Source organism: Apiospora marii (genome assembly GCF_038362585.1).
Source record: "Apiospora marii strain CBS 49790 chromosome Unknown utg000006l_segment0_segment0, whole genome shotgun sequence".
Taxonomy (NCBI): Eukaryota; Fungi; Ascomycota; class Sordariomycetes; order Amphisphaeriales; family Apiosporaceae; genus Apiospora; species Apiospora marii.
The window spans coordinates 113,492-131,705 of NW_027117378.1; the positions used below are offsets into that span (position 1 = coordinate 113,492).

Sequence of the window (18,214 nt, forward strand, 5' to 3'; positions counted from 1 at the left end):
GAGCGGGAAGCCGGCTCCTCCCGAGAGGCAACCTAGGTTTGAGAGATCTTCTTTGCGAGACGATGCAGCAGGGGTCTGGCGTTCTGCGCTTCGGTTAGCATTGCTGGAAAGCATGTACTGGCAGATAGTTTAACCGAAGGCGAAAGCATTGGATACCCAACGAACCATGTCACTATTTGCTGGATGCAGTTGAGAGTGCCCACAGGCTACCTAGGGATTTACTGGTTGTTCATAGCACAGGAGCAATTAATGTGGTTCTTCTGGGGCACCCATTCGTAACAGTTTACTAACTGTGTTTCAGCAGTGGGTGTTGCAAACTCGATGATAAGAACAGAACCAATGCCATTGCTGTCAAACACCGGATTTCCCTGACATTTCCACCCTGCTCGCTTCAGACCTTGCCCTCTGGGATGCTTTGCTCCATGTGATTTATGTTTATGTAGGCGAATTCAAAGACCTCCGGGGCCTAGGCAACCTACGGGATCCCAAGATGGCGTTTCTTCCTTGTGGTCACAGAACATGTATCATACTTCAACGGAAAATATGTTCAAGAGCCATACTGCCTTCAGCACGGCCTGACCCCCAAAAACAATGCCAGTGGCATGTTGTACGACCGGAAGAACAGCTCAGGTCAGGTGATATCGAACATAGCGTGGCCCTCCAAGGCCGTAACATGGCTTCCAATGACTGCAAACCTATCAGAGAGGCGAGGTCGCCCTGGACTCAGAACGTCTTGGTGCCCGTATCCATCGTGAAGACCTTTCAGCCCAGTTCGGCCAGGTACTACGCAATAGCCCAGGCCTCGCACAGCCAGACCATGGAATATTCATCATGGGCAGCCAGACGGCACAGAGAACCCAGCAGAGTAATGAATCCGGGAACTGTTGCATACCAATGGGTTATCAGGAGATAGCTACAATACGGGAGATACATGACAAAAGAGAATATCACTGTGTTGTGCTACAACAGGCAAACCAGGGCAACAGTTAGCTTAGAACGCTAGTAGCCCTGTCACTCCTGCAACAGGACCTTTGCCGAATAATGTAGAAGATCAGCAATATGCCGACCTAACACTGAATCCAAAGTCACCGCGTACAGGCCGATTTTCTCTTTCTTTTCTTCCTGAGAGGACTTCCAATCTTACAAGAACGACGGTTTCAGCCAGCGATTATCTGCCCTATATGGATATAGTACTAGTATAGCGTCCGGGCTCAATAGTCAGAACGCGGGCCTCGAGCCGCCAGAGCGCTAGACGGCGCTAACCGGCTTCCCCAAAGGTCCAAGAGGGGAATATTCTGCTTGATGGAGCAAAATACTCCAGGAATTCGACCCCCTACGGCTGAGAATGGGTATCAACCGCCAAGCCGGGACGTTATTCTGGCCAACGACGCGGTTACTAACAACCAGGGAGTCCTCACCAGACTATTATAGTCGTGCCAAGTAATCTTAAATCAACATGGGAAAGGGACATATCGTCATCGCTCGCTTTGAATACAAACTTATAGAGACCCGGATCTCCCAGCAGTCTTCTCGTCCTTCTTCCTCGTCCGGACTACTCTGTCCAACGCTGCCATTCCAACGGCCCTACCACATTCGTTTCAATTAACCGCCGTCGCTCGTTTTTAGAACCCTTGTCACTCGCTATCCGCCATCATGAAGCAGACCATTGCCTTTCTGACGGGCTTCGCCGCGCTTGCAGCCGCATCGTGCTGCCGAAGCAACCAATGTCTGCGAGGTATGCTTGAATGTGGAAAGAGAGCCATGTTTGTGAACTACACAGACGAAGCTGACTCTCCATGGCAGAGATCGTCGCCGACATTCCGGGCCAACACGGCACACAGGACTGCTCGGCGGCTCTCGACGTCACCATAATGGTGCCGGATTTCAAGTGTGTTGGACCGACCAACCTACCGCACGGTCAACCACCGTCACCCAAGAAACTGGCTGACTGACAACCGCTCATCGTAGGACCGTACATGAGACCGCCACCTCGACCATCTACGACGAGGTGACGCAGGTCGTGTCCAAGCTGGCGACCGTGGCCGAGACCAAGACGGCCTCGACCGACACGGTCCTGGCCACCGTCACCGTCCCCACGACGGCGACGGCGACGCAGCTGCACACCACCTTCAGCACCCACACCAGCACCTCCACCACGACCTCGACGGCCACCGTCACCCAGTTCGCCACCATCATCCTCAAGCGGGACCTCGGCACCGTCGCCATCCCGGCCTACGCCACCTCGGCCTGTTCCGCTGCGGGCCAGTACGCCGCCGCCTGTGCCTGCGCCGGCGTCGTCCCCGCCACCACTACCACCCTCGGCCCGGTCTCGACCCTCACCGTCGTTGACGCCACCGTCTCTATCCATATGCCCGCCCCCTCGACGGTCCTCTCCACCACCACCGTCACGGCGCAGACCGACACGGCGTCCATCGCCGCCTCCGTGACCGGGACCACGACAGTGTTCCCCACTGAGACGGACACCGTGGACGCCACCGTCACGGTCGTCGTGGAGGCTACCACTACTGTCACTGCTACTACTACCGTCACTACGCAGATGAATGTTACCCTTTAAGTCAGTTCGAAGGTGAATACATGGTTATCAGTGGTGGTAGTAAACCTGGACCTTGTTTGCGTAGAAAAGTAGAGAAAGTGACGGCACCAAGATTCATAAATGACTATTGACAGCTAATCTTCTCTTTTCGGAAATCCATCGTTCATTAAGGGGTCGTGACACAATGTGACGGGCTTCAAGGCCATGATGGGGTACTGTAGGGCAAACACACCCACGCAGTCTTTCGTGAGCAACGGGGGTCTCTTGTATGTCTATCGGCCGTGCCGGGCCACACGCCCCTCATAAATCTTCTTCTGATCTTATCCGTGAGGGAAAGGCCGTGGGTGCAGCAGCCCGCGGTACCGTGCGCGGGACTGCTCCCGACCGGCATCGCCAAGGGCTTTGCCGCCAGGGACACGCCAGCCAAGCGACCGCTGAAATCGAGCGTATTTTGCCCGCAGGTATCAACGACCTCTACACCTTCGTGTAGTTATTCCACTCACTTTAAGATTACAACAGGGAAGTAATGAAGTGCACCTATTTATATTTTGGTATGTTGTGTACACATTCGATGTCTATGGCTTTTCGAAATGTGGGAGACTCGGCCGGTCTATTCCCGCAAGGGCATGATGCCCCTCGGAGATGCAACCCTACCCACCGTGTCCGTGTCGCAACGCGTTGCGAGGGCGCGACTTATGTGTCCAGGTGATCCGAGTCGGGGGTGAAGTAGGGCAATACGCGGGGCTCAATCACCCACCATTTGCGCCCAATGATGCGACCGAGCAATTGGTAGCAGTGGTCTGCACCTCACGAGCCAGAAGGGGGGCTCGCAGCACTCAAAGCCGGGTAAGCAGTTTCCCCAAGGGGCGGCGGAAGTTTGGTACTCCTCGTCGGCCGGAAAGGACGGGGTAGCTGGCCCGGAGGCCGAAGGGGAGGTCACAGATAGCGTCGGCCTGAAGCTAGGTGGGTGGTGGCATAGCACTCGTCCGTTCGGCAGGATCCACGTTCATCCAGCTCCGAGTCGGCCTTGCGCGTTCCATTTCCGACATGCGATTCAACATTGGGGGAAAACGGGAGTCGCGAGCAATTCGGTATAGTTGATGGAAGCTCCTTGGCTGCCAAAGACAAAGACGTCATCGCCGACATCTTGCTTTTTATTTCGTCTGATAATGCCACCATGCCAGCCGAATTTCACATGGGCCGTGGCGGGATGATGCTTGCGGGGCGCTTATCGTGAATCGACGACGCCCTCAAGAGACTCCGACGGTCGCCAAAAATAGCAACGTGGGGTTTCAATTGCGTGGCATAAATATGTAAGTCATAGTAGTAGGGGCACTTGACCTGTTATTTTACGAGTCTCTTGGCAGCCGTACATGCATCTTTCATGTATGAGTAAGTAAGCATCGTGGATTCGCAGATAGCTGCTGCAGACTGACTCTAGCTCCGAAGCCCCTCCCCCTCAAAAGGCGGTGATCTTCCCAACCTGACCGCCGGGGCGGTGCAATGCAACCGTGTAAATAACGCGAGCTCTCCTCTCATGCCGAGCAAGCAATGAAGGCAGGCCAACATTCGTTGCCAGTGCAGCTTCGCTTTGTTCACAATTGAGGCAACCAACCTACTTGACAGGTTGGCCCCAAACAATCACCCCCCGGCGATCGACAAATGCACAGTTCAGCGAATCCCCGCAGGGCGTTTCATCTTGGGATCACGTACCGCAACGCTGCGGATCTCGCTTCGGGATTGCAATCTGGCAGTAAAAAGCGCAATTTCATCTCTTACACACCATCCCCCTTTTGCCTAGATTGTCTTTCTGCTCCTTAGCGTCAGGGCATAGATAGTATTGCAGCATGGCAATGGCCGACAGCAGCAGCAGCTACACGTTGCGCAAAGCCGGGCAGCCCTTCACGGCCGACCACCGGATCTGGTTCGAGCGCGACGGCCAGCCCGTCTCGCCCTTCCACGACATCCCGCTGCGCGTGCACGACGGCGAGGGGACGCTGAACATGGTGGTCGAGATCCCGCGCTGGACCAACGCCAAGTTCGAGGTGAGCAAAGATAGCCCCGGTCCCGGTCGCGTCGTATTCGCGCGCACGTAACGGCGACGGCAGAAAAGCTCACCGGCACAGATCACGCGGGGCGAGCGCATCAACCCGATCGGGCAGAATGTCAAGAACGGCCAGCTCCGGTTCACCAACAACTGCTTCCCGTACCGGGGCTACCTGTGGAACTACGGCGCCTTCCCGCAGACCTGGGAGGACCCGCACCACGTGCACCCGGACACGGGCCTGCCGGGCGACAACGACCCGCTCGATGTATTGGATATCGGCCGCGCCGTCGGCGCCACGGGGGAGGTCAAGCGCGTGAAAGTCCTCGGCATCCTCGGCCTGCTGGACGGCGGCGAGACGGACTGGAAGGTCATCGCCCTGGACGTGCGCGACGCCCTCGCCGACAAGGTGAACGACATCGGCGACGTCGAGACCTACTTCCCCGGCCTGCTGGACGCGACGCGCGACTTCTTTCGGGTCTACAAGATCCCCGACGGCGAGGAGCCCAACGAGTTTGCGCTCGATGGCAAGTTCATGAACAAGAGGTATGTCTCTGATTGATTGATGCGCCACACATCCGGATCGGTGGCCTGTTTGGTTTATGTACTTACACATGGGAACACAAGGTACGCACTCAGCGTCATTGCCAACTGTCGAATGTCCTGGAAGCGCCTCATCACCGGAACGGCGAACCGCGGTGACATTTCCATGTAAGTAGACACCCATCCAAGAAAACGGATCGGCGCGCAAGCGGCTGACCAACGCGCGATTGCTTATTCCGTCAAAGTGAGAACACGACCCTGAGCGGTACGCCGGGCAAGATCGACCCGGACGAGCTGGATTTGCCGCCCAATGAGGACCTGCCGCCGGCGGACCTCGTGCCCAGCGAAGACTGGCATTTCATCTCGCGCGAGGAGCTGGACCTGTCCACGGGGTGGGTGGCGATTGACGATGGGGATGAGGAGAGTACGGGGAGGCTTGTTAGCTAAGCAGGTGGCTCCATGGCCGAAAAAAGGCATCGAGCCTCAAGGGCGTAGGAACCTGCTTTGGAACAAAATCAGGATGGATAGGACCCGTGAACTTGTCTGCCAAATGATGCATGAGGCATTCTCAGCTGCCCAAAACCAGTCTCTCGTTGGATCGTTGGATCGTTGGAGGGATCAGAGGTTCGGGGTATATCGTAAGGACAGCATCGACTACCCTGTACATGTCGTCAGAAAGACGAAAGGATTCGGGCGCGGTGGAGTCAAGGGGTTCCTTGTGGGACATGATCGTGAAGGACATAATGTCACCGGTTGGGGAAGGGTTGAACGCGGGACGAGGAAGCAAATGATATCACATGAGATTGAAATGAGCTACAAGATTGATTCTCCTTCCCATATGCTTGCTCTTGTTGCTCACGGTATGAGCGGCATGGCCTTCTATAACCGGCAATGATGCCATGCCTCCTTGATGTGGCGATGAGCGACGCCAGGGTCTTCAACCTCCGGATAGTGCGTCTGTTCGTGCGACCCCGTAGTTCGTGGACAGGAGCCATCCATCGTAGCAAGAGCCTGACCGGCGCAAGTGGCTGAAGACCGCGACAAATGAGCGTCCCCCATACTTACTTGATGTAACATGCCAGAGGGGGATCCTCTACATCCCGCACAAGTCCTAGATCTATCCACATAGATTGAGAATGAGTCCACGGCTGACGGCCGGCGGCTTTTCGTAGGGGTAGTCAAGCGTAGTCAAGCATATAGCCAAACCGTAAGGACCGGGAGCGCACCTTGGCTACTTCACGCGCGACGCCATCTCCAACTTCAGTAAGTAGAGCTCGGCAGCTTCAAAGGTTCAAGCACGCCCCAGAGGCGGCCACCATTGAACCCAACTTGCTTGCGCCATACATAGCATCTGCGACGGACGAATATGTAGTCGGCAACAGTTAAGGTTGACAGGTGCCACAGCCGGAATCCGACTGACAGTGGCTACGACGCAGGTTGCACAGCGGCTGGCCTTTCCCAATTAGCTTCTTGCCTCCAGGCTATAGATCCGCTAGGGTCTCCTAGATCTCACACAGCCCAGCGGGACCAAAAGATATCGTGAGCGAAATGGCCGCTACCCTACAAGTATGTTTCGACTTGTCCCGCCAAGTATCGAGCCAATGAACCGGACGGAACCCCTTTAACGGGAGATGCGCCCCCGCTCCTGGCGCCGGGTAGGAGGTAAGCAGGAAGCTAACTAAGAAAAATCCAACAATCGCGTCGGGGGGCGTTTTCCCCTTGCGTTAGCGGCCATGCGGGTTTAGACAGTTGTGACAGCTACCCTGGGAATAAGCAATGCCTGAGAGGGGGAGGGAAAGGAAAAACGATATGTCGAAACGGTTCGTCAATGTCCGGAAAAAAAAGCCATGTCACACGGTGACCAGTCGGATGGCGCTGCATGCCACTCGCCATGGTGCGACGTACGTCACGGTGCATTCCTCCCTTCAACGGCGGTCATCATGCCGCATGCCGAGCCGAAGCGGGAAGGGAAGAATGAATGAACAGACTCGGGCGGCGGTTTGGGAAGGTCTCTCTCATCGGTCGGCGCATGATGTTTTGTTTTGCGCCCGCCAGCTGGTTGGTTGGTTGGTTGGTAGCTGACAAGGCCTGTGTAGTCTCTCCGGAATGTGCGTGTAATGTGACGGCATGCGACAAGGGGGATGATGACTATGTATTGGCTGGCTCATGACGATCTGCAAGCGCAGGCCAGAAATAGACAGCTAGCCAGGCACAAGCCGACCATTTCCCCCGACACTCTGGCTCGACAGCCGCGCGCGCGTAAATAGAAACTCACTACCTACCTCATACGGAGCTGACTGACATGCACTGGCATGCCATGCATTGGCAAAGGCTCCTCAATTGACGCAACATGTAAGCGCGGGTTAAAAGTCAGCCAGAGAGTTCGGGGGAGCGAATCGGACTAGAGTGCTGCGTACTATCGGCAGATCTCGAAACAAATTTAGACGGCTCGCAGGTGCGGGCGCCAAAGAAAGAAAAATGCGACAAGGCAGTTTATTTTTCGACAGTTTAGTGTGCTTCTTGGGAGATGAGCTTACGACAGTGACGATCCGGCCTTGGCAAGTGATCGGCTGGTGTGCTCATGGCTCCCACTGAGGCTCAAATAGATCGCTGGATGGCGTTTTCCTTCAACTCCTCTTGGCTATGGAGGCTACCTACTTACGTACATCATTGATGCAGATCACAAAACAGACAAAATATTTGGGCGGTTGTCGCTGTTGGCGGTTGTTGCACAATGTATCCGTAATGCACAAAAACTTACCGAGGGGGCGGACGGACGGACCTTTGCCTCTTATCTCAGCACTATCGAACTCTCGTGGCTCACTGCCTTTGAGACTACTCGTCCGATATCGAGAGATATCGAGATGGTAAAATGTCAGAATTCAGAATGGACATCAGAACGGACAAGCAGAATGGGCAGTCACGACGAAAAATCATTCATCACGTAGGAGGCTTGGTGATATATACTTAGCGAAATCAGATGCATCTCTGCTGACTCGCTGAGATCTCGGTTCGGATTGCTTTTCTGCGAAGAGCGACATAACGAAAGGGTAAATTTCGCAGGAGGAACCAATCACTCACCCCCAATGCGGTGTTTTTTCCTACCAGCAAACGAACTTGGCCATTGGCGTTGGCGTCCGGCGTTCGGGAGGATCCACCCCTACTTTAGCCCTCCCTGCCACACCCCCAATTTAGTTTGTTTCACATGCAGGGGTGTGAAGAACAAGAGGAAGGCAGAAGAAGGGGGTCTACTGGGAGTTCTGCTGGGAGACTGGGCAGTCTTCAGTACTGGGGGGTCATCTCCCCAATGGCGTGCCTGTCAGCTGTTTTCTGCTGGCTGCTCCATGGTGGAAGCGCGAGGGGATCGGATGCGAAGCGGTGCAGGTGCAGGGCGGTGCAGGGCTTTCCGGCAGGGATCCAGGCCTGGAACAACGCAGACAAACACGATGGGGATCCAAGTATGGGACGAAATTAGGGTAGGGGAGTCTGGAAGGCTTCGCCTCGTTGGGGCCGTCGTTGACAGGCAACGGCGATGATGATCGTGATAAAGTTGATCGGAGCCCACGTTCTCGGATTGGACTGTTGACTGTTGACAACATGAATCGAGGTGGTATCGGTAGTCGTCGTCGTTCTGGTTCGTCGTGCCTTGTTTTTTGTTGTGTGTGTGCTCGCGCATTTCTGCATTGAGTCCAATCAACCAACCAATCTCTCCGTCGGGTTGTTGGACGGCTCGAGCGCCCTCCATGCAATCTCGGGGATACGAGTACACACAACCCAGTGCCCACTTACAATTCAACCTGCTACAGCAACTCCAGGAACAACAATAGGCGGTCTTGTGCTCTCTTGACACTTGACACTCTGATTCCCCAGACGGGCCGACAGCGCATAGTCGGGGTGATTTCCAAGTTCAGGGCAATTCCTATTGCTTGGTCGGGGATCAGGGAATCGGAGAAAATTACCATTACCAATTGCCAATTGCTGTGCTGTCTGTCGTCAGCAGGCTAATAATACACCTGCCACCTCCCTCCGCTTACGTGCTGCATCCACTTGTGCGTGCTACCTCGACTCCCCGACTCCCCCAACTCCCCCCAAAAACAGGTTGTCTGTAAGATTCCGGGCGCATATGCAAGAACGTGAAATGCTACTCCGACATGGTCACTGGTTGACAGCCACACACACACACACACACACACACACACATTGAACAGGCCAGCGAAGCGCCAAGAGCGAAAAAGTTTGTGTTTCTGGCCAAGACAAGTCAACTGCTGCGTTTCTTTTTGCGCAAGCCTCCAGGTTTCCTATTTGACGGGCGTCGTGCCATTTCCCTTGGACGTCTCGTATCAAGCCACAGGAGTCGGACCCCGGCGGTGACTAGTCGTAGTATTAAAAAACAGAGAGAGAGCTTGCTGCTTGCTTACCGACCGGTTTCTGTCCCGTCGGCACCAGTCCAATCCAGCAGCGTCAATTACCTAGCTTCGGGGGTCAATGGGGGTTGCACCCGCGAAAGAGGAACGAACCCGCTGCCCCTGCAGCTGTCCCTTTTTCGCGGGTGGGCTCTCGTGGAACCTTTCAAAGGATTCTTTGACCGTCTAGAATCACTGCTCTCCCTTTATTTCTGATCTTGTCAGCCTGCTGCAGACTCCAGAGAGGGCGCCAGCTTTGGCCTTGGGGCCAAGAGATGAATAGTTGTATGCGATCGATCTGTACCGCGATGAAAAGAAGCCATCTCCAGACGCGGACTCCATTAAACGATGCCCTGTGCAGTTCAAATTTCGTTAATTCTCCTTCGCTGCAGCGAACAAACAAGGGCAGTGGATTCCACGATCAAATCTCTGCCAAGTTTGCTGTGCGGCTGTCCAAACTTCTACCTACTCCATAGATGGATGTCCAGCCTTCTTGGCCTTTTCCAACTGCCAGGGCGACAATTGAAGCTGACGAGGCCCTCCAGTCTGTCTGTCTCCCCCTTGGCTAGCGTACCGGATGGGGTGCGAGCGAGGAGGAAAGGGAAAGGGAGCCTTAAAGGCTGCTAGGGTTATTTTAGTCCACTGGACGGTGTCTCTGCTTGATTCTCATAGGGTGGTAGGCCCCTGTTGACTGTGCTGTACCTGCACCCCTAGCCTGTTTTTTTCGTCTTGGTTCGCTGTTTTTCCCTCTTAGTCTTCGAACGGCGGTCAAAGCCAAGCCTTTCAGCCCGACCCTCCGAGCGCTCCTTTAGCCCTCCCTCGTTCCTCTCATCGACCCATGCAACCATGCAGGCCATGCCAGGCACCATGCTCCTGGGCACCCACATCTGCAGGCCGATGCGATGGGAAGAGTGGGCAGGGGGGGGGGGGGGAGGGTCCTCTTACTCCTCCCTTTGGATTGCGCGCCCATCTCTCTCGACGCCCGCTCGTTAGCGTCGGTGGCGCGTACCTGGCATAGTGCCCAAGCCTGATTGGGTTGATGCACACCCACACCGGCTGGGAAGCTAATGTAAGCCCCCTCGGCGTGTTCGAGTGGATTGGGGGGCCCCTGACAGCGAGAGTGAGCGAGAGGAAGTGAGAGGGTGTAGGGCCCAGGTCCGGGATACTGTATGCAGAGGCCTAGGTTTGTATAATAGCCCGCGCCCTCGCCTACCCAGCCCTCTTTTCCCGCTCCCTTGGTCTCTCGCCTCATCGATCTACATATCTCATTGTGGTTCGCCCAGCTGTTTGTTTGTCTCGTTTCCCTGACGTCCACTCTCTTTGTCTTAGCAACTTACATCGCTGTGTCGGCTGAGCCCTTACTCTCGTTCATTCAAGCCTGAAAAGAAGACTCTTTGTGTGTTCATCCATTCATTCGGAACCACCTCGAGTCCAATTTCCAGCTGTCCAAGCAACAATACCAGTCACTTGACTCGATTTTCCACCCCCGTCAATTGCCCGTCGAAATCGTTTCTCTCTCTTTTAAGGTGCTCCGGTATCACCTCGCGACACCACCACATTCTTTATCAAGAGACTATATTGCTTAGGCATACAGCAACATCATCAAGATGAGATTCACCGCATCCGCCGCGGCGGCCATGACGGCCGCTCTGGCCTACGCCGCCCCCAACGAGCGCACCTTCGCCGTGCTCCGCTTCAACGGCGACGGCTTCCTGACCGAGGGCAGCCTCGACCCCATCGTCAACCCCGGCGGCAAGTCGGCCCACCACCACGGCATCATGGGCGGTAGCAACTTCGGCGCCACGGTCAACAAGGAGGACCTGCTCGACTCCAAGTGCACCACGGCCAAGATCGCCAACGACAAGTCCAACTACTGGGTCCCGACCCTGTGGTTCCAGTCGCCCACCAACGGCACTCTGTACAAGGTTCCCCTCTGGTACATGAACGTCTACTACTTGTGAGTCCTCGAATAATCAATCGCTTTTTAATCAATCGCATGAGATGCTAATAGACGCGCAGCTTCGAGCCCACCGACGACAAGGTCGTGGCTTTCCCCCCTGGCCTGAAGATGCTGGTCGGTGACGCGGCCACGCGCGACCCGCCCAAGTTCGGCGGCGGCCTCAACTTCATCAAGAACGACAAGCCCATCCAGCCCATCCAGTTCACCTGCCCGCGCAAGGACAACAACGCGCCGCTGTACCCCGTCGGCTCCGACGGCACCAAGGCCGGCATGCAGGACCCCAGCAACAAGGGCGTCGGTGCTGGTTTCCCCATGGTCGAGTGTGACGGCTTCGCGTCGCCCCTGCGCCAGGACATCCACTTCCCCTCGTGCTACAACCCCGAGGCCGGCCTGGACGACTACAAGAACAACATGGCCTGGCCGACCGAGGAGAACTGGAAGCAGAACTGCCCCAAGGGCTGGGTCCACGTCCCCCACATCTTCTACGAGGTCTACTGGAACACCCCCCTCTTCGTCAACGAGTGGTCCCACGACGGCACCAGCCAGCCCTTCGTCTTCTCCAACGGCGACGCCACCGGCTACAGCTCCCACGGTGACTTCCTCGCTGGCTGGGACGTCGACACCCTCCAGACCATCATCGACACCTGCAACGCCGGCGACATCGGCATGGACAAGTGCCCCAACATCCCCGGCGGCCTGAACACCAACAACGACTGCCACATCACCGTCGACGACGGCGACAACATTGCCAACTCCCGCGTCATGTCCAACGGCCTCAAGAAGCTGCCCGGCAACAACAAGATCACCGGCTGGGGCAAGGGTGGTGTCTCTGGCGGCTCCGTCGAACCCCCCGCTGACGAGGAGCCCGTCGCTGCTGCTCCCAAGGCTGCCTCCGTCCCCTTCAAGGCCGCCGTCGCCAAGGAGCCCGCTGCTGCCGCTGCTGCTTCATCCCCCTCGCCTGCTGCCCCCGCCGCCGAGGCCCCCAAGACCACCGATGCCCCCGCTGCCCCCGCCAGCCCCGCCGAGGGTGGTGAGATGAAGACGGTCTGGGACGTCGTCACCGTCACCGACTACACCACCGAGTGGGCCCCCGAGGCCACCGGTGCCGCCAAGCGCGAGGTCCACGACCACATGGCCCGCCACATCAACCGCCGCGGTGGCCGTCGCTCTTAAGCGATGGATAACCTTCCATAGGGACAACGATTTTCTTGTAACTACATCTTAGGGCGGGGCGCAATTTGGAAGAAAAACTAGATCTGGTTTCGAAACTACTTTCTCACCAAACTTCCCCCGAAGGGCCTTTAGCGAGGGCAGGTTGGGTGTCTTATTCAATCCTGTTGATTCTTATATACCTTATTTTTGAAATACGCTGCTTGTTTTGGGTATGCTACGACGTCTCACGAAAAGAAAAGATTTAACAGCTTGGGTTGGGTAGAGAAGAGGTCCCATCCCCTCGTCTTGGAATTGCCTTGCTCATTAACATCAATCACCTTCTTAAAACAACTCACACTTCTGTACTGTATAGTCTTTAGTATTCTTTTTGTTCACTTCTGCCACTGGGGACGGCCTTGTATACCTCTTCGGCATGTCTCCTGGCGCCTCCCGTTTCTTGCTTTGCCGTTTTGGTTAGTTGGGGGAAACCAGCAACTGTTTTTAAAGAGGATCGCCTACTGCCCCCGGCAGATAGGTACGATGCTCCGTCAATCAATTAAGCAAATTAAACTACTATTGCAACTTGCCAACGCTTCCGACGTGAGACTATATCTATCCTGTGCCGTCATCCTTCGGGATCCTTGCCCGCATCCCGCAGCATGTGACCATGTAAAGTCAATTGAGCTGTCGCATATGTGAAGCTTAGGTGCTTAACCTACTGCCACGGCATCGACTAATTGAACAAGGCGCTGTCAAAATAAGCTTTCAGCACCCGTGATACCCGAGGGGATCGCGGAACCGCGCAAGGATCAGATGAACCTGGTAGGAGATCGACACATACGGACTGTATTGGAGAGGCCGGTCGATCATTGACGGCAAACCCCTTGGAAGACAAGATGGAACCAATCTTGTGCAGCCAAACGTGAAAGTTCATGTGGCACCACGATTCATCCCCATGGGGCTGAGCTAGGGTGACAAGGGTTTTCAGTAGTAAGACAAGTGAGTCAACCGACGCCCCTTGAGCTGCCAGATCTCTGTACCTGTCGATCTTAGTCATCGTGGTACCTTGTGGCAACTTGTTTCACGGGGGAAAAAAATTGTCCGTCAGGCTCATGGGGTGCTTGTCCCTTGTATCATCGCGCAATGACAGAGAGTCTGCAGTGAGGTGTCTGCTTGACGCTTGGGTACCCTAACCCACCAGAGCAAGAGAGCCTTTTCCGGTCCATTGGCGACGGTTCATCTGCGAGTCGGGATCGATCGACGGGCGAGGTCGTTCGTCATCGGATGATGGCGCTTCCAGCAAACAGTGAGTGCCCCGTAGGCAAGCGAGCTCCCAACCTTGTTTGCCTGCTATCGGTCTCCCTCTCTCTATCTCTCGCTCCCTCAGGGTCATCCTACCGCGTTCAGGCAGGAGGGAATCCGACGGCCGTCCGCACCTGTGCTGCATCCTCTCCTCCAACCCAACTAGATGGCCGCCCTGCGTCAGGACCTCATCCGCCTAGGGGGGGGAGGGTCGGTCAATTGGCCGGCGGGCATCATCTTGTGGGGGGACCAAGGTGCCTCCCGATCAAAGATGGCATGCGGTACTAGCAAAAGGTAACCGACCCCGTTGCATTTTGCTCCTCTCGCGGCAGCAAAGGTTGCCAGGGAAGGACAAAAAAAGCGATACAGCCGGAGCTGCTCGAAATCGACCCAGACGGGATTCGAACCCGCAATCTTCAGAGTGAGAAAGGAAATCGGTGAACCGAAATCTGACGCGATACCATTTCGCCACCAGGCCGTGTGTGTTGTCGTTGGTGATGTGGCGGAGGACCCTTATCTGAGTCTAGGGTATAGGCGCGCCGACTTGTCACCCAAAATGTCAAGAGGAAGAAAAGACAAAAAAGATGCTATTTTGCGGCTTATGTGGATTGAACACATGACCTCCAGATATTCTGATGAAGTTTGGATCTTCAGTCTGGCGCTCTCCCAACTGAGCTAAACCCGCTGGGCGATTGTTGGTGATGGAAATTGTGTTTCCAAGAGGTCATAGCTCGCTCATTCAATGTGTGGCTTTGTCGTTTGGCGCGGGCGGTATACTCAGGGGTCGGGCACGATAGGGGAGGCGGGACCGGAGGTTGTCTCGAAGTGGATACATACTGCACTATATCAAACCACTAGCATTCTTCAATATGAGTTTCAATATGAGTAACGGAACATGCAGGATGGAGCATGGAGCACACGTGATGGCTGCATCGCATTACAAATGCTGAGGCAGGCTGCTTGACTGACTGTCTATGCCTCACAGCTCAACCGCAGCGATCTGATGTACAAGAATAACAAGCGATTTATATCAAATAATATTATCATTTCTAGCTATACCGTTCCTGATCAATTTGCTTTTAACCGGACACTGGGACAATAACATTTGGACTTACTCTATCACTGTTATAAATCTCTATTGGATACGGCGCACGCATTTAGGGAGTTGACCTGGAGCAGAATAAAAAGGGTGAGAACCCTGCAACATGTCCGTGGCCCCTGCTTGCGAGGATGATCCAAAAGAAGGACCTCACTGCTATTCCGGTATTACGACTTGCTGGGAAAGGTACATGTATGGGACTTGTGAATACCAACCCGACCAGAGGAATATGGTCCTCTTTCGTAAAGTCTATAGCATTCCTGGGACCCGGTGAGCCTGGTATCCTTTGTGTTGGGATAAAATAGTCCGCTCAGGTCAAGCTTTTGACCATGATCGGCAAGTATGGACTGTCATCGGAGAAGTCCATGACATTATGCCATAGTAACATCAGGGTCGTCGTTTTTGGATCACGACATCGCCACCCCTTCCCTAATTGTGAATAGGCCTGCCTCCAGCAATGCTTTTCTTCCTCGCGTCATCATGGAATGGGTGGCGCGAGGGGTCAGCTTAGCCTTGGGGAATGACGTTCGGGGAGTCGTCGCGCCCCTGGGCGTCTTGCTGATCCTGTGGTTGACAGAGTTGGGGGCCAGACTCAGGGATTCCATTTGACGGCAAAGAGGGCCTGCGCTCGAGTGCCTGCGGGATCTGTTCTGGAAAGAGGATGGTTGCTGTAGCCACTGGTCTGGGGGCGGAGGAGTATCCGCGTCTGCCATCTCGACGTCCTCCCTCTCGACATCCGTCATCTCGACGTCAGGGCGACTATTCGTACCTTCTTCTTCATCGCCAGGACTGTCTTCCCAGTTCTTCGAGTTCACTTCGTTAGGAATGCCTAGATCCTGGTCTTCGAAGTAGTTTTTAAGCAGCTCTTCTGCAGATGGCCGATGTTCCGGGTTTTGTACGGCCATGCTTTTGAGCATCTCGTCCACTTTGACCGCCTCTGGGAGGCATTTCAAGGCCTCTACGTAAGCCAACTTTGGGTCGGCGACTGACGGAGGAAATAATGCCCACTGAGAGAAAAAGGCGGCAAGGGTCCCGCACAGAGAGTAGATGTCCATCTTGGTGCCCTGCCCGTCCTGTTCGCACTTCACCCCCGATATCTCGGGGTACAGCTCCGGGGCCTGGTAGCTGGCAGTTCCACCTGGTTCTAGGGCGCTCTTGTAGTGCTGGGCGAGGCCCAGGTCGGCGAGCTGGAATAGATACCTACCATGGCGCCCCTTTCTGTACAATATGTTGGCGGGCTTGATGTCTCGATGGACCACGCCCCAGCTGGCGAGGTAGCGGAGGGCATTGAGTATCTGCCCTGCAACCATCCAACCCATGTGCAACCACTGTTTTTTATGAAAGTGTTTTCCGCCATCAATTAGATCTTCCAGAGAACCATCCATGAGGGGCATCACTATCTCGGGCTTATCGGTGTCAAAGTTCTGGGTAAACAGAACCTTGATGATGTTTGCCTAATTGGTCTGTCAATATTTCGCAGGGGTATAAGCAACATATCTTTGTTACGGAGCCGGGTGAAGTTACTGACATGGTCAAACCTTTTCATCATGTTGGCCTCTGTGTGTACTGCAGCTTGGGACAAGGCATGGTTGCTTTGGACAGAAATCACTTTCACCGCAAAACAAATGATTTCCGAGCCTTCCGTTTCTTCCAAAGTTTCTTTGGCTTCTGGGCGCTTTCTCCCGTTCTGTTTCTCCCCGCCTCTCCTGGCCCCTGAGTGCTTCGTGTCCGTCGAATTCCTTAGGCCCTGCGTTTTGAAGACAATGCCAGAGCTGCCCCTTTTCAGGATTTCGCGCGGACCAGTTTCCCGGAAATAGTTGCCTGTATTCAGTCTGGTGTTATGAAAGGGAATATCCATGAACCCGATAGTATATTCTGTTGGGCGGTCATTTGACGGTCGCTGGCGGACCTCGTATACCGACTTCTCGTAGCCCCGTGCGGCCGTGAGCTTGGCTTGGGTTTCATCGGTCAAGTACCAGACTAGCAAGAACTCATAGGAGGCTATCGTCATCCTGTAATCTTGGGCCCATTCAATGACTACATCTCCTGGAGGTTTCGCTCCTTTGCGGGTAGTGACGGGAACGCAGTGGACGGAGTCCTCCTGCCTCGAACGATTGATCAAGAGAATCTGGAAATCACGGGGCCAGTACTCGAAGTAGGCGTGGATGCCAGACATGGGCCTTTGGGGACTGAACTGGCATAGCTGTATATCCCCATTTCGCCCAAGGCGGGTGATGATGCGGCCACAGGCCTCCAGGGGGACATGATATCCAATTTCGATCCCGTCTTCACCATTCCTAGCCCGTGATACGAAGTCCATATTTGCATGCAAGGCACTGCGGCTGATTGAATCGGTGGGAACGAGATGGAACAGCGTTGTCGGGCTGGCCCCCCTGGGGCTGGTCTCCTTCCGGCTGGCTTTCTTTGGTTCGATCGTAGATGAACGTGGCATGATGTAGATAAAGAATGGGGAAAATGCGATTAGCTGGAGTATGGACGACTCGGGCATCCACGAAAGAGCATGCAAGCGGTATATGAGGACACCCGCGCAGCACCTACAGAAGAGCAATCCAGAGAAGAAAGCCATTGTCGAGTAACAAACAATAGAAGGGGCATGTGCCGCGCCAAACATCGTAGCTATTCTCCTAGAGGCAAGGGTGAAGTCGAATCCACTCGACGTATTGCTTGATCAATACATTCTCTCCCCCGTGATCTCATGAAGCTTGCTACGCCTACGAGTACTGGCATGACGAGTGTGGATGGTCAATCCGCTCTTCAGGATGCGGGAGGGAGCTTAGTGGCTCGACGAGCCACCCAAAAGTCATCCCCTGTTACCCCCATGCGATTGACGTTTATTACCCTCGATTCAGGTGACGGGGTGTTTTTGTTCCCATCTAAGGTCTCCGTTTCAGTATTCCAAACACCGTGGATGGAATGAGCCGAACAAAGATATATGTAGGCGTTGGTTTCAATGCAACGTTCAAACACAGAGGTGGTGTGATCGGGGCATGTCCACTTGACCGGGCCTGCAGTTTGCCTGCCCTGCAATCAACACGTTGGGGCTGGCCTGTGCTGACAACGCGCTGAAGAAGTACCTAAAGTCAAAGAAGGTACATGCACCTCGCTTTGCACTTTACCCTGCGACGCGCCCAGCCAT

The 18,214-nt window shown here is 54.9% G+C and overlaps 4 protein-coding genes across 4 annotated transcripts; 3 read left to right on the forward strand and 1 right to left on the reverse strand.

Annotated features, from left to right (window-relative positions):
• Positions 1 to 1,653: 1,653 nt before the first annotated feature.
• Positions 1,654 to 2,575, forward strand: PG985_009814 (uncharacterized protein; the record flags this gene model as incomplete). Its single annotated transcript, XM_066829582.1, has 3 exons — positions 1,654 to 1,735; positions 1,804 to 1,888; positions 1,969 to 2,575. The coding sequence occupies 3 exons, from the start codon at positions 1,654 to 1,656 to the stop codon at positions 2,573 to 2,575; spliced, it is 774 nt and encodes a 257-aa protein (XP_066681972.1).
• A 1,826-nt stretch (positions 2,576 to 4,401) lies between these two features.
• PG985_009815 (inorganic pyrophosphatase) lies at positions 4,402 to 5,588 on the forward strand (the record flags this gene model as incomplete). The annotated part of the gene is made up of 4 exons (XM_066829583.1): positions 4,402 to 4,599; positions 4,663 to 5,144; positions 5,226 to 5,309; positions 5,387 to 5,588. The coding sequence occupies 4 exons, from the start codon at positions 4,402 to 4,404 to the stop codon at positions 5,586 to 5,588; spliced, it is 966 nt and encodes a 321-aa protein (XP_066681973.1).
• Positions 5,589 to 11,151: 5,563 nt separating this feature from the next.
• PG985_009816 (uncharacterized protein) lies at positions 11,152 to 12,677 on the forward strand (the record flags this gene model as incomplete). Its single annotated transcript, XM_066829584.1, has 2 exons — positions 11,152 to 11,501; positions 11,564 to 12,677. 2 exons carry the CDS (start codon positions 11,152 to 11,154, stop codon positions 12,675 to 12,677), a joined length of 1,464 nt encoding a protein of 487 aa, XP_066681974.1.
• A 2,787-nt stretch (positions 12,678 to 15,464) lies between these two features.
• Positions 15,465 to 17,509, reverse strand: PG985_009817 (kinase-like protein; the record flags this gene model as incomplete). The annotated part of the gene is made up of 2 exons (XM_066829585.1): positions 15,465 to 16,511; positions 16,586 to 17,509. The coding sequence occupies 2 exons, from the start codon at positions 17,507 to 17,509 to the stop codon at positions 15,465 to 15,467; spliced, it is 1,971 nt and encodes a 656-aa protein (XP_066681975.1).
• Between the last annotated feature and the right edge of the window lie 705 nt (positions 17,510 to 18,214).